The sequence below is a fragment of the Hippopotamus amphibius genome, chromosome 8 (assembly GCF_030028045.1).
Source record: "Hippopotamus amphibius kiboko isolate mHipAmp2 chromosome 8, mHipAmp2.hap2, whole genome shotgun sequence".
In the NCBI taxonomy this organism is placed as follows: Eukaryota; Metazoa; Chordata; class Mammalia; order Artiodactyla; family Hippopotamidae; genus Hippopotamus; species Hippopotamus amphibius.
In genome coordinates, this window is record NC_080193.1 from 95,918,030 (window position 1) to 95,933,978 (window position 15,949).

At 35.9% G+C, this 15,949-nt stretch overlaps 1 protein-coding gene across 15 annotated transcripts in view; it reads left to right on the top strand.

Annotated features, from left to right (window-relative positions):
- The window catches only part of KANSL1L (KAT8 regulatory NSL complex subunit 1 like), a 146,129-nt gene that overhangs the window by 29,179 nt on the left and 101,001 nt on the right, over positions 1 to 15,949 (top strand). For all 15 annotated transcript variants that reach the window (XM_057746054.1, XM_057746061.1, XM_057746059.1 and 12 more), the window contains one exon: positions 14,446 to 14,587. In XM_057746054.1, coding sequence (XP_057602037.1) covers positions 14,446 to 14,587 — 142 coding nt within the window. The remainder of the gene's footprint in view (positions 1 to 14,445; positions 14,588 to 15,949) is intronic.

Here is a 15,949-nt window from a genome sequence, read left to right on the forward strand (position 1 = left end):
GCCTTTTTATCCTGTTTCATTGATCTATGTGTCTGTTTTTGTGCCAGTACACTATTTTGATTACTGTAACTTTGTAGTTTAGTCTGAAGTCAGGACACCTGATTCCTTCAGCTACATTCCTCTTTCTCAAGATTGTTTTGGCTATTTAGGATCTTTGTGTTTCCATACAAATTTCAAAATTTTTTGTTTTAGTTCTGTGAAAAATGCCATTGGTAATTTGCTGAGGATTTCATTGAATCTGTAGATTGCCTTGGGTAGTATGCTTATTTTAACAATATTGATTCTTCCAATCCAATAACATGGCATATCTTTCCATCTGTTTGTGTCATCTTAAATTTCTTTCATCAGAGTCTTATAGTTTTCAGAGTACAAGGTCTTTTACCTCCTTAGGTAGGCTTATTCCTAGGTATTTTATTATTTTTGGTGCAAAGGTAAATGGGATTGTTCCCTTAATTTCTCTTTTAGAGTATAGAAATTCAACAGATTTCTGTATATTAATTTTGTATCCTGCAACTTTACCATATTCATTGATGAGTTCTAGTAGTTTTCTGATAGCATCTTTAGAATTTTCTGTGTATAGTATCATGTCATCTGCGAACAGTGACAGTTTTACTTCTTCCTTTCCAATTTGGATTCCTTTTATTTCTTTTTCTTCTCTGATTGCTGTGGCTAGCTATTCCAAAACGAGGTTCAGTGAAAGTGGTGAGAGTGGGCATTCTAGTCTTGTTCCTGATCTTAGAGGAAATGCTTTCAACTTCTCATCATTGAGTATGATGTTAGCTGTGGGTTTGTCATATATGGCCTTTATTATGTTGAAGTTGGCTCCCTCTATGCCCAGTTACTGAAGAGTTTTTATCATAAATGAATATTGAATTTTGTCAAAAGCTTTTTTGCATCTATTAAAATGATATGGTTCTTATTCTTCAGTTTGTTAATGTGGTGTATCAAATTGAGTCATTTGTGGATGCTGAAAAATCCATGCATCCTAGGATAAATCCCACTTGATTATGGTGTATGATCTTTTTAATGTATTGTTGGATTTGGTTTACTAGTATTTTATTGAGGATTTTTCATCCATTTTCATCAGTGATATTGGCCTATAATTTTTTTGGTGATACATTTGTCCAGTTTTGGTATCAGGGTGTTAGTGGCCTCATAGAATGAGTTTGGAAGTGTTCCTTCCTTTGCAGTTTTTTGGAATAGTTTGAGAATGACAGGTGTTAACTCTTCTCTAAATGTTTGGTAGAATTCACCTGTGAAGCCATCTGGTCCTGGACTTTTGCTTGTTGAGAGTTCTTAATTACTGATTCAATTTCATTACTGGTAATTAGTCTGTTCATATTTTCTGTTTCTTCCTGGTTCAGTCTTGGGAGATTGTACCTTTCTAAGAATTTATCCATTTCTTCTAGGTTGTCCATTTTATTGGTATATAGTTGTTTATTGGAGTCTCTTATGATCCGTTCTATTCCTGTGGTGTTGGTTGTAACTTCTTTTTCATTTCTGATTTTATTAATTTGGGCCCTCTGCCTTTTTTTCTTGATGAGTCTGGTTAATAGTTTATCAATTTTGTTTACCTTTTCAAAGAACCAGCTTTTAAGTTCATTGATCTTTTGTAGTTCTTGTTTTAGTATCTATTTCATTTATTTTTGCTCTGATCTTTATGATTTCTTTTCTTCTATGAACTTTGAGTTTTGTTTGTTCTTCTTTCTCTGGTTGCTTTAGGCATAAGGTTAGGTTGTTTATTTGAGATTTTTCTTATTTCCTGAGGTAAGATTGTATTGCTATAAACTACCCTCTTAGAACTTCTTTTGCTGCATCCCATAGGTTTTATTTATTTTTTATTTTTTAATAAATTTATTTATTTATTTCCTTATGTATTTATTTATTGGTTGTGTTGGGTCTTTGTTGCTGCACACAGGCTTTGTCTAGTTGTGGTGAGCAGGGGCTACTCTTCATTGTGGTGTGCAGGCTCCTCATTACCGTGGCTTCTCTTATTGCAGAGCATGGGCTCTAGGCACATGGGCTTCAGTAGTTGTGGCACATGGGCTCAGTAGTTGTGGCTCACAGGCTCTAAAGTGCAGGCTCAATAGTTGTGATGCACGGGCTTAGTTGCTTTGTGGCATGTGGACTCTTCTTGGAGCAGGGATTGAACCCATGTCCCCTGCCTTGGCAGACGGATTCTTAACCACTGCACCACCTAGGAAGTCCCTCCCATAGGTTTTAGATTGTCATGTTTTTATTTTTGTTTGTCTCTAAGTATTTTTTTGATTTCCTCTTTGATTTCTTCAGTGATCCATTGGTTGTTTAGTATATTGTTTAGCCTCCATGTATTTGTGTTTTTTGCAGTTTTTTTCTTGTTCATTTCTAGCCTCATAGTGTTGTGGTCCAAAAAGATGTTTAATATGATTTCAGTTTTCTTAAATTTACTGAGGCTTGCTTTGTGGCCCAGGATGTGATTTTTCCTGGAGAATGTCCCACATGCACTTTAAAAGAATGTGTATTCTGCTGTTTTGGGATGGAATGCTCTATAAATATCAATTAAGTCCATTTGGTCTAAGGGGTCATTTAAGGCCTGTCTTTCCTTATTGAGTTTCTGTCTGGATGATCTGTCCATTGATGTGAGTGGGGTGTTACTGTCACCTCACTATTATTGTGTTACTGTCAAAATTTCTCCTTTTATGTCTGTTAACATTTGCCTTATTTATTGAGGTGTTCCTATCTTGGGTTCATATATATATTTCCAATTGTTGAATCTTTTTCTAGGATTGATCCTTTTATCCTTATGTAGTGTTCTTCTTTGTCTTGTGACAGTCTTTGTTTTAAAGTCTATTTTTTATGATATAAGCATTGCTACTTTGGCTTTCCTTTGATTTCCATTCAGATGGAATACCTTTTCCTGTCCCCTCACTTTCATGCTGTATGTATCTCTAGATCTCAACTGAGTCTCTAGTAGACAGCAAATACACAGGCTTTGTTTTTGTATCTATTCAGCCAGTCTTTGTCTTTTGGTTGGAGCATTTAGACTGTTTACACTTAAGATAATTGTTATTTTTTTTTTTTAGAAAATTCTTTTATTTTTATTTATTTGGTTGCACCAGGTCTTAGTTGTGGCAGTTGGGCTCATTAGTTGTGGCATGCTGTCTCCTTAGTTGCAGCACATGTGCTCCTTAGTTGTGGTAGGTGGGCTCTTTAGTTGCAGTTCACCGGCTCTTTAGTTTGTGGCTTGCCAGCTCATTAGTTGTGGCACACGGGCTCTTAGTTGTGGCATGCAAACTCTTAGTTGCGCCATGCATGTGGGATCTAGTTCCCTCAATAGGGATTGAATCTGGGCCCCCTGCACTGGGAGCATGAAGTCTTATCCACTCTCTACCAGGGAAGTCCCTTAATGTGATTATTGATATGTATGTTCCTATTACCATTTTGTTAATTGTTTTGGATTTGTTTTGTAGGTCTTTTTTCCCCTTTTCTTCTTTTGTTCTCTTGTGATTTGAGGACTGTCTTTAGTGTTGTGTTTGGATTCTTTTTTCTTTTCTGTGTATATATCTATTATAGATTTTGTTTTGTGATTATAAGGTTTTTGTAGAGGAGTGTATATTTTATGCGCTTGTTTTAAGTTGCTGATTTCTTAATTTCAAACACATTTTAGATACCCTGCATTTGTACTCTCTTCCCCTCATGATTATTATTTTTGGTATTATATTTTACATCTAATTGTTTTGTTTATCCCTTAACTGCTTACTGTGGATACAAATAATTTTACTCCTTTTGTCTTTTAACCTCTCTATTAGCTTTGTGCGTGGATTATTTCCGACCTTTATTCTATGTTTGCCTTTACTAGTGAGATTTTCCAGTTTGTAATTTTCTTGTTTCTAGTTGTGGCCTTTTCTTTTCCGCCTGGAGAAGTTCCTTTAGCATTTGTTGTAAAGCTGGTTTAGTGGTGCTGAATTCTTTTAGCTTTTGATTGTTGTGTTTTATTTCTCCATCATATCTGAATGAGAGCCTTGCTGGTAGAGTATTCTTGGTTGTAGATCTTTCTCTTTCATGACTTTAAGTATATTGTGCCACTCCCTTTTGGCCTGTGGAGTTTCTGCTGAAAAACCAGCTGATAGCTTTATGAGAGTTCCCTTGTATGTTATTTGTTGCTTTTCCCATGTTGTTTTTAACATTCTCTTTGTATTTAATTTTTGTCATTTCCATTACAGTGTGTCATGGTATATTCCTCTGTGGGTTAATCCTGTATGGGACTCTCACTTGCTGGACTTTGGTGACTGTTTCCTTCCCCAGGTTAGGAAAGTTTGCAGCTATTATCTCCTCAAATATTTTCTCAGGCCTTTTTTTCTCTCTGGTCTCCTTCTAGGATTTCTATAACATGAATATTAGCCTGCTTGGTGTTGTCTCAGAGGTCTCTTAAACTGTCCTCATTTCTTTTCACTCTTTTTTATTTCTGTTCAGTGGCAATGATTTCCACTACTGTGTCTTCCATCTCACTGATCTGATCTTCTGCCTTGTTTAGTCTACTATTGATTCCTTCTAGTGTATTTTTCATTTCAATTATAGTATTTTTCAATTCTGTTTCGTTGTTATTTATATTTTCTAACTCTTTGTTAAAAATTTCTGATTTCTTACTCTGTGCATCTATTCTCCTTTCAATTTCTTTGAACATCTTTATGATCATTACTCTGAACGGTGTCTCGAGTAGATTGTCTATTCCACGTCACTCTGTTCTTCTGTGGTTTAATCTTGTTCCTTGGTCTGAAACATATTCCTCTGTTGCCTGATTTTGTGTAAAGTGCTATTTGTATTTTTATGTATGTGGTAGGTTGGTTATGTTTCTTGACCTTGGAGAAGAGGCCCTCTATAGGTAGTATCCTGTGCATCCCAGGAGTGCACTTCCCTCTTAGCACCTAAGGTCCAGGGGCCAGCTGGTCCCAGGCTAGTGTCTGGCCTGCGTTTGGGTGGGGCTGGGTCTTGGTCCTCTGGTGGGCAGGGCTATGTTTAGGGGGCATGTCTAGAGACAGCTGTGGCCTTAGAAAGTCTTTAGGCAGCCTGACTGCTGATTGGTGGGGCTGTGTCCCCACCTAGTTTGTTGTTTGGCCTGAGGTATCCCAGCACTGGAGCCTATAAGCTGTTGGGTAGGGTCAGGTCTTGATGCCAAAAAGTCAGCCTTCTAGAGAGTTCACTTGCTGATAAATGCTCCCTGATATATCTGCTCCCAGGGTCTTTGTCCCTGGAGTGGGCCATAGCAGCCCCCTGCCTCCCTGAGAGGCCCTCCAAAACCAGCAGGTAGGTCTGGTCCAGGCTCCCATCAAATTAATATTTTTGCCTTTAGTCCTGGTGTGTGTGAGATTTTGTGTGTGCCCTTTATGAGTGAAGTCTTTATTTCCCCCAAGCTTGTGGAGCTCCTGTGATCTAGCCCCACTGGCTTTCAAAACCAAATGCTCTGGGGGCTCCTCTTCCTGGTGCTGGACCCCTAGGTAGGGAGTACTTGTGTGGGACTCAGAACTCTCCTGTGGGAGAACCTCTTTAATATACTTATTCTCCAGTTTGTGGGTCACCCACTGAAGGTATGGGATTTGATTATATCATGAGTCCGCCCCTTCTACCAGTCTTGTGTTTCCATCTTTTTGTCTTTAGTTGTAGGAGATGGTTGATCTGCAGATTGTTGTGACTTTAGTGTGCTCATGAGAGGAGATGAGCTTAGGGTCCTTCTGCTTTGCCATCTTACTTTTAATCTATATGTGTCTTTATATTTAAAGTGGGTTTCTTGTAGACAACATTTAATTGGGTCTTGTGTTTTGATCTACTCTGACAATCTTTGTCTTTTAGTGTATTTAGATCATTGATATTTAAAGTGATTATTGATGTAGTAGCTTAATATCTGCCATATTTGTCACTGCTTTCTATTTGTTGCCCTTATTCTTTTCTCCTATTTTTGTCTTCCACATATTTTCTGCCTTTTGTAGTTTTCTTTGCCTTTTGCAATTTTAATTGAACATTTTATATAATTCTGCTTTCTTCACTTTCTTAGTATATCAACTATACTTCTTAATTTTTTAGCTGTTACCCTAAAGTTTGCACTATATTTTTATAGCTAATCCACCTTTTCTTTCCAATAAAACTGTACCTCTTCCCAGTTACTGCAAATACCTTATAACAAAAAATCCTATTGTCTTTGTCCCTTGTATCACTCCTGTCATTCATACCTAAGCATATGTAGGCATTTATAAACACACACACACATATGAAAACATAATTGGTTACATTGTTGCTATTATTTTGAACAAACAGATCTATTATCTGTTAGATCCATTAAGAATAAGAAAAATAAGTTATTTTACTCTTATTTATTCTCCAGTATACTTTTCTTTATGTATGTTTGAATTTCTGACTTAAACAATTTTCCTTCTCTGAAAAATTTCCTTTAACAGTTGGCATGTATGTGGAATGATGTCAATAATATGTGGAATTTGGCTTGGATTTTTTTTTTCCAAACAACTTCAAATATGTTATTGTGGGTTTTTTTTAATTAATGAATTAATTTATTTTGGCTGTCCTGGGTCTTAGTTGTGGCACATGGGATCTTTGTTGTGGCATGTGGGATCTTTAGTTGCGGGATTGAGGCATGTGGACTCTTAGTGGTGGTGTGTGGACTCTTAGTTGTAGCACGTGCACTCTTAGTTGCAGCATGTGGGCTTCTTAGTTGTGGCATGCATGTGGGATCTAGTTCCCCGTCCAGGGATCAAACCTGGGTCCCCTTGATTGGGAGTGTGGAGTCTTACCCACTGGACCACCAGGGAAGTCCCAAACACGTTATTGTTTTGGAATGACCAGGGGTAAGCTTTTTCATAATTAAAGAGAAAGCATTAGTAGTATAAGAAAAATGCTGAATGTTCTGTAAAAAGTACCCTTCTAGAATACAGTAAGTTGCTGGTTTATTCGTCAAAAAATTGCTGTGTATTCTGCTATGTTAAAAGATCCGAGGAAGTTGCCAGCTTTGTTGAAGAAGCTGTAAAGATAGTTCCTTTGTATTAAAAAGAAATTGATTGGTGAAGGCTATCTCCAGATGATATTTTTAATTTTTATTAAACTGGTCTCTATTAGAAGTGAATGTTTTCAAGGACCAATATGAAAGGAAGAAACAAGAGCTCCAGGAAATGAAGGTTTAAAGGATGGACTTACTTATACTTAATACAAATGCCAGTGGAAACTTAACTTTACTCATATTTTTATAAGGCTTGTTATTGTTTTTTTAGAACTCATTAGTCCTAAATTCCATAGATTTTGAGTTGTCTGGCTCTAATTATGTCTTTTTCCCCATAGGTTTAGCTCTTTTTATTTTACAGAACATGGAGTTATTTAGGAATGCATATATGCTGTTATAGCAGAAATGCTTGTACTCAGAAACTGAGCTAGTGGTAGCTACCTTTTTGAGTAACAAGGGTAGTCTAATCCTCTTGTATCTCATTTCTTTTCAGTGCACATCACAGTGGCAGGCAGGGCTATCCCAAGCCTGTTTGTGTGCAGTAGAAAAAAATGCTCCTTCCTCTGAGTAGATTTAGATTTGTTATTGCAGAGCTTGGAGTATAGAACTCTTGCCCAGTTTTAGTCCTGCTTGCCCTTTCAGCCAGGCCCTTATGCAGTATATAGTTTGGGAACACTATACCATGTCCTGGCTTCCTGAACTGAAGAGTTATGCATACATATAAACATGTGCACACGCGCGCGCGCACACACACACACACAGTGCTTGTTGAACTGATGATGTGCATGACTTCAGACTGTTCTTTTAGCAAATATATTTTGATTAGATTTAATATCATTCATTTCCTTTATTTGTATGTCCCTTATTGCTAATGTTTTATGTTATGCAAGGATTTTAAAAACACAGATAAGACAATTTAACAGACTATTAACTTTCGAAATTCTTTTCATATAAGGGGGTGGTATGGATAGAATATGTAAGTATTCCCCAACCTCTCCATTTTTTCTCTCTCTCTTTTCCTTTTTTTGACTGGGGGAAGGGGGTGATAGATGTTAGGAGAACAAGACTAAATATGCCAATCTGATGTATGAATTCTTTAAAACTAATACTGAAAATTTCAGTTTAAATAGTTGACATAGTGGGTTTTGCCAGATTTCTGGGCATAATTGCACAATATATTAAGACTGTGACTCAAAGCCACATTGAACAGGTTGACTAGCGTCCTCTCCTGCAGATCCAGATGTGGTTCCTTATATATGGTAAGCTATAAACCCGTAGACAAGTTTTCTAACCCTCTTGCCTTCTTGTTTCTTGTATGTATATTGCAGTAGGGACAGGAAAGCTACAATAAAACTCCTACTGGAACAGTGAAGGATAGGATACACATGATAGTTCCTGGTCCTTAAAATGATTAGTAAGACTTCTTGCTTTGAAAGTGGAGTAAGGTCTCGATAGTATCCTAATTCTGCTTTCTGAGAGAGGCTCCTTTGTCCTTTGTTTTCCATAGTCCCTGACTTTGCTTTTTGGAAATTATTTCTTATCCATCGTCCTTTGTGTCTATATCTGAAATGGGTGTTGGAGAGCATACCCCTATTGGAGGATATACTGGATTCTCACCTTGTGTCCTGTTAGTGCATATTTGGGCTCCCTGGGTAGAGCGTGCTAGGCTTGTGGGTTTTGTTTTGTTTTTTGCTAATAGAGTTGCCTCAGAAATGTAGGTTTCAATTCTGTTTGCTTCCAGTCAGCTGTGTGTAAAAGTATCAGAACTAAAGATCTCAGTTGCTCATAGTTGCTAAGCCTACAAACTAGTTAATTTACTAGTTATATTCTTCAGACCATCCAACTCTCCCTCAACTTAATGACTGCTACCTTGTGGTCACCTGAAAACTACATTTGGGTAGGGGTTAATCTGACTTTTGCTCCAAAGCTGGCCCTCATTATGTGGCTTAGAATTCTTAAGAGAGATTGTTGGAATACATTTTTTCATTGTTAGCTCTAGAGGAGCAACTGGCTTTTCTGTTCCTTTAAGGTGCCCCGTAGTATGGATTATCCATTAAGTTAGTAGTAGGCTGTAGTCAGAGTGAGCCTCCCTAAGCAGAGTTATATTCTTTTTTTTCTCTGCTTATAAATGAACTAATTCTTGCCTAAATTAATTTATTTATCAGGCTTAAAACAACAAGGAACAGTCAATGCATTACAACATTATGACTTTTTCTAGCTGCTTCTGCCAGAACTGTAGTCTTGGTAGGCACTTGGTCTCTCTTTTAAATGATCATATTTTGCTAGGATAATATATATAGTATAGTGTAGTATAGAAAGGATCACCAACCTATGTCTCTTTCCTATCTGCTGTCTGTCCTATCTATAACACATGCTTTGGGTTTATCTTTAACCCACTTTATTGGTCATAAGAATTTCTGTAATATTTAGCACAAAGGCTAAGTTGTAATAAAGAGACTTAAAACTATAGTTGCTGAAACATAATTTAACTGTTTTTCTTATAGAACAGTTGAAATGTAGATAAATGTGTGATATAAGATGGATAAGCAGCTCTGCTTTAATGAAGTAGTTCAGGAACACCCCAAAAAGGAATCTATGAATCACTTTCAATTTTGTTGGGTGTTTTTTTTTTTTTGTTTTTGTTAAGAGTCTGGTCTTAAACTGCAACTGTAGTTTTTTTTTCTTTTTCTTTTAAAGGCAATGAAATTCTGAGTATGAAATATATGAAACAAATTAGATATATTTTAGAGAGATCACACACACACAAAAACACATATAAAAGTTCTTTGATTTCTAGCGACAGTGGTGTGGAGTTCCCGGTACTATTCTTTCTCTTTGGCTGTAAATATCTAGAAAACTATAGAAAAATATGTGAAACAGTCATTATTTTCAGAAAATGGATATGAGGCAGCAGGGGTCGGAGATTCAATGATTCCTGAGAAAAGAGAAACAGATGAGGTGAGCCCTATGATTACCCTGGTTTTCTGCCTGGAGTCACTTTCACATAGCTGATGCAGGGAGAGGAAAGCCAAGTAGAGCAGAGTGGTCTTGCTTGATTGAAATAAAGATTAGAGTTGGGAAGGCTGAGATAGCTGAAATGGTTAAATTAGAATACTAAAGAAGATGGACCTATGTATGCAAAGAAAGAGCATCATAAATCTTCATGTGGTCCCCTTGAGACCTTTGTTAAATACTAAGCTTATGCGTGTGTAGGTGAAACTCCATAAGGGCACACAAAAAATTATTAGGAAATTGTAATCTGAACAATTTCCAGTGCTCATACAAGGTTAAGAGGTGTTTGAGTTTTATCGAAACATGGTTACACCCATTCATTTATGACTGCTCTCATGCTACAACAGCAGAGTTGAGTAGTTTTTAGAGAGACCGTGTGGTCCACAAAACAAGTATTTCCTGTCTGCCTCTTTACAGAAAAAGTTTGCTATCCCTTGGTCTAAAGGAATCAAATTCCAGGGAAGGCTAAGCTCTTCCCAGGTGAGGAAATACCAGTGGAGAAGTTTGGCCTAATTTGATGTAAGTTTCCCCAGGATAAACCTTATTTTTCTTGGAATTATAATTTTTTACAGTTGTCTTCTTTTTTGATTTTTAAAATCATAGTTAATTCACTTTTATTACTAAGCTAACAAACTCTATTAAAGGCAAAATTAATTTATACAAGTTTTTTTTACATCTTGGTAACTTAAGATGTAATATTAGAAAGCTCTGTCTTATTCTGAGGAACAAAAACTATACTTCAAGGTTAAAACAGTGATGTAGAGAGAGAAAAACAAAACAACAACAACAGAACAGTGAAGTAGATTCATGATGTTTACTAGAAGTTAGTACCAAGAGACATTGTACACAAAACCATTTGGTTTAAAGAGCTGGTAATTATTTCCATCAGTAAGTTAAGTGGAGACTGCAAACAAGCAAGGATGAGGATTGAAGGCATTTGCTGCCTTTCTGAGGACTGACTAGTCTCCCTGCCCAAGTGGTCTCCACTCACAGATATATTTGCCCTGATCTTCACTAGAAGTAGGGGCTCCTATTTCCAGTGAACATCAGGGCATGTGGTGGTCTGTGATCAGTTCAACACACTGCAGAGAGATGTAGGGAGTCAAGCAGGCCAGGCTTATATGCTAACTGAGGAGTCTAGACACTCTGGGTATGCCTCATATTATTAGTTTATTGTTGCATCAGCTGTGTTCTAGTTGGTTACACTAAGTTATATAAGCCATTATGTCATTAGTTATATAAATTGTTTACATAAAACATGTTTTGTTTTTGAGGTACAACAGGTGTTAACCTCCTTTGAATGACATAGCCATATACTTATCTGTAACATGTTTACAACCATAATTATTTTTTAGAAAGACGTATTTTCAAGCAAGGGAACATTTTTGGTGGAAAAGATTGGTTATCATTTTTAAGCATAGCAAACAGATTTTACTCACTCCTGTTAAAATGTGGAATAAGGTGTCCTTTACAGAGAATTCATTTCACTTATTGCAAAGCCCCAGTATTATTTAGTTTAAATTTAATCTAATATTAATAGTTTTTCTGTTAGTATAAATTAGTGTCAGGTATGAACATAAAAAAGACTTTTGTAAACTTAGTTTCAGTATCAGTATTTTTACTAGAAGTACAGTAACATTAACTCCATAAACTTTTTTTTAAAATAAATTTATTTATTTATTGGCTGCATTGGGTCTTTGTTGCTACACACGGGCTTTCTCCAGTTGCGGTGAGCAGGAGCTACTCTTTGTTGTGGTATATGGGCTTATTGTGATGGCTTCTCTCTTGCAGACCATGGGCTCTAGGCGCGTGGACTTCAGTAGTTGTGGCACATGGGCTCAATAGTTGTGGCTCATGGGCTCTAGAGTGCAGGCTCAGTAGTTGTGGTGCATGGGCTTAGTTGCTCTGCAGCATGTGGGATCTTCCGGGACCAGGGATGGAACCCATGTCGCTTGCATCGGCAGGCGGATTCTTAACCACTGTGCCACCAGGGAAGTTCCAATTCCATAAACTTTTATTTTTCTCTACTTCCATGAGCTAATAATCAGTTTCTTAACCAAGCAGAATTGCACGTTATAGGGAAATTTTCTGAGTGGAACAAAACTTAATGAAAGAATGTTTAAGATCATCTTTCATCTCCCCATGCTTAGTTCCACACCATACTTCTTCAAGTGCCATCAACTTTAAAATCAACCTTGAATCCATCCTCGTATCTCTTATCTTCATCTTTTCTTTATCTCCCACCCGATTTCCAGTACAGGCCATTTTCATCTTTTAGTCAGTATTTTAGTCAGAATATGCTCTAGAGTAACAAATTAACCTTCTAATCTCAGTAGTTTAGTATAGCAAAAGTTTACTGTGGTTTCCATCTTGTAACTATAATATCTGTACCAGTGGCCTTGAAAGTGGCCAGGTGGACTAGAAATGACTATATCACTTTTGCTCACAGCCTGTTTGTCAGAACTAGTCACATGGCACCAACCTAAGTGCAGAAGGCTGGGAACTGTAGGACAGCACATGAGATATTTAGAGATCACAATTATCTGTACTATACTTAGATTATTATAGTTGCATCCTAATTGGTTTCCTTATTTACTCTTATGTCCCACTACAATACTTTCTCTACCTAGTAGCTAGCTAGAGTGCTCAGAAAAAATATATATATATATTTTTGTTACTGTCTCACCAATAACTTCCTTTTTGCATCCAACACTTTACCCTCACCTGTACAATTACTGCATGATATAGTCCTTGCCTTCTCCACTAATTTCATGATTGGCAGTTAGTGTTATTAAATATTATATATGAATAGTGTATTTTGAATAGGCATTTTTTAATTTTGTCCATTGTTATGAAAAGGTGACTTAAAAGTGTCACATATACAAAACCACAATAATAACCATAAACTGAATAATAATACCAAGAGAAGTACTAATTTATATGGCAGTCTCTGTAGTCACATTGCATGTAATTAGAATCTGAAAAAAAAAAAACACTTTTGAGAACATTGATAAGATATAAAATCTGTTACAATGAATAAATTCTATGTAGTAGAGCTACAATAATTCAGTTTCTCTGACAACAATTGATCTCTTAGAATACATGTATTCTCTGGCTAAAATTTATATGAAAGATATTTCATTATGGTTAAATGTGTAAAAATTAATAAAGTTTATTTTTTCAGAGCAGTCTTAGGTTTAAGCAAAACTGAGTGGAAGATACAGAGTTCCCATATATCCCCTGTCCCTACACAGATACGACTTCCCCCCACTATCAACATACTGCACAAAGGTAGTATATTTGTAACAATATATGAACCTACACTGACACATCATTATCACTCAAAGTCCATAGTTTACATTAGGGTTCACTTTTGGTGCTGTGCATTCTGTGGGTTTTGACAATAAATGCAATTTTTAGATAAGTTTTTCATGAAGCTTGTGTTTTGCCATTAAGTAGTTATTACCTTTCAGTTGTACTTTCAGTTTCTTCTGTTATACCTTCTTGAATTTCTTCCTTGGCAATATGAAGCTTGTAATTAATTATCCCAAACACACACACACAAACTCTCTCTCTCTCTCTCTGTCTCTCTCTCTCCCTCCTCTCCCCCTTCACTCTAAGTGATTGTTTTCTAGTTGAAGTGGTTGAATTATTTTCTTAAAGTAATTAATTTGTCATCTCACAAATTGTGGATTAGTGCTCTTACCAAAAGATAGAGGAGCTAAGGTTCAACCCTTATTTTCAAATATTCATGAAACCTGGTGTACCCCCAAAAAAATAAAAAATTAAAAAAAAAATATTCATGAAAGAAAGGCTTTGTATGAATTCTTTGTCGACAGTCTCTGAGTTGTGAATCCTAGGAATCAAGTTTTTGACAAGCTGTTTATCTTAATAAACATCTCAAGGTTTATATAATTTGATATGCTTATTTGAAATGTAGCAGAGCATAATTTTGATAATTTTTGACATTTAAAACATTGATTTCTGTTTTAGTAAATGAAAGTTACTTACAGTAAAACTGAGTACTCTGTTTTGTTACATGGAGTTAGATCTAGCAGCAGTTTAAATGACTTGTCCTATACTTGACATCTGCTTACATATAAAAGGCTCATGTAACAGTTTTTACATGGTGTTAGTATTGTCATTCTTGTTTCTTTTCCTTTGCTGGCCTACTTCTGTTTCAGCCCTTGACCAGTAATAAAGTATTAAATAGCAAAGAGGTTATGCTACTGCTGGGTACACAGTATTGAATAAAAACATGTGATTGTGGGATAGAAAGATAAGGAAATCAAATCTTTGAGAAGTTGATATACCATTCTTCTTTCATGTAATTAGATGTTTTAGAAAGGAATTTGGGATTGTATGACAAGAGTCAAAGAAGTTATTAAGAAATCTCTTTGAAAACTTGATTTTCTTTGTGCTTTGAGTAACTGTGTTTGTTCTGTTCACAGTAACTATAGTACTGAATGGAAGTGGCTTGTAGACAGAGCAAGAGTTGGCAGCCGATGGACGTGGCTTCAAGCCCAGATTTCAGAGCTAGAATACAAAATCCAACAACTAACGGATGTTCACAGGCAGATTCGTGCTTCCAAGGTATTGTGCGTATTCATCTATTTAAAAAAAATTATTAGTTCTAGTTTCTTCTCATCTCTCCACGCCAAATAATTGTTATTAGACTTTGTAAAAATATAGTTAATGTTAAGATTTTTGATATATTAATACTGTAAGTTGAATCTATTTTTGTAATTTATCACAATCATTTTAACATACCGAACAGTTAAGAACTTCTTTATTGGATTCGAGTCAATAGAAATGATATACATTTTGTATAAACTTCACTTTGTTGGCATTTATTTTAACATGTAAAACATTCTGAGTATATACTTATTCTGAGTATATCTTATATCTCTTTAGAGTTTATTTGTTTTAAAGAAACTTATAAACACGTAAAAACGTTCTAGAAGGCAACATACTAAACATCTGTATATCCACCCCCAAATTTATCAAATACAATTTTTTACTAGTTTGGGTTTAGTTTTTAGAATAACAAAGCATTACCTTACAGTTGAAGTACTTGTATAATCCTTCCTGACCCATTCCCTTTCCCTATGCCACTGATTACAATGTATTTTAAAAAATTTTTATTTTGTATTGGCATATAGTTCATTAACAATGCTGTTAGTGTCAGGTGTACAGCAGAGTGATTCAGTTATATATACATTGTATCTATTCTTTTTCAAATTCTTTTCCCATTTAGATTATTACATAATATTGAGCAGAGTTCCCTGTACTAAACAGTACGTCCTTATTGGTTATCCATTTTAAATATAGCAGTGTGTACATGTCAATCCCAAACTCCCTAACTATCCCTTCCCCCCATCCTCCCCCACTGGTAACCATAAGTTTGTTTTCTAAGTCTGTGAGTCTGTTTCTGTTTTGTAAATAAGTTTGTATCATTTTTTTTTCTGTTTTTTTAGATTCTGCATATAAGCGATATCACGTTATTTGTCTTTTCTCTGTCTGACTTACTTCACTTAGTGTGGTAATTTCCAGGTCCATCCATGTTGCAGCAAATGGCATTATTTCATTCTTTTTAATGGCTGAGTAATATTCTATTATATATATGTACCACATCTTCCTCATCCTTTCCTCTGTTGATAGACATTTAGGATGCATCCATGTCTGGGCTGTTGTAAACAGTGCTGCAGTGAACGTTGGGGTGCATGTATCCTTTTCGATTATGGTTTTCTCTGGATATATGGCCAGGAGTGGGCTTGCTGGATCATATGGTGGTTCTATTTTTAGCTTTTTAAGGAACCTCCATACTGTTCCATGCAGTTTATGTATGTTCTTATTGTCATTTTAATTCTTGGATTTGTTTTTGTAGGGGTTTTTTCTTCCCTTCTTTTTTTCACTTGTGATTTGATGTGTTGTGTTTAGATTCCTTTAGTGTTT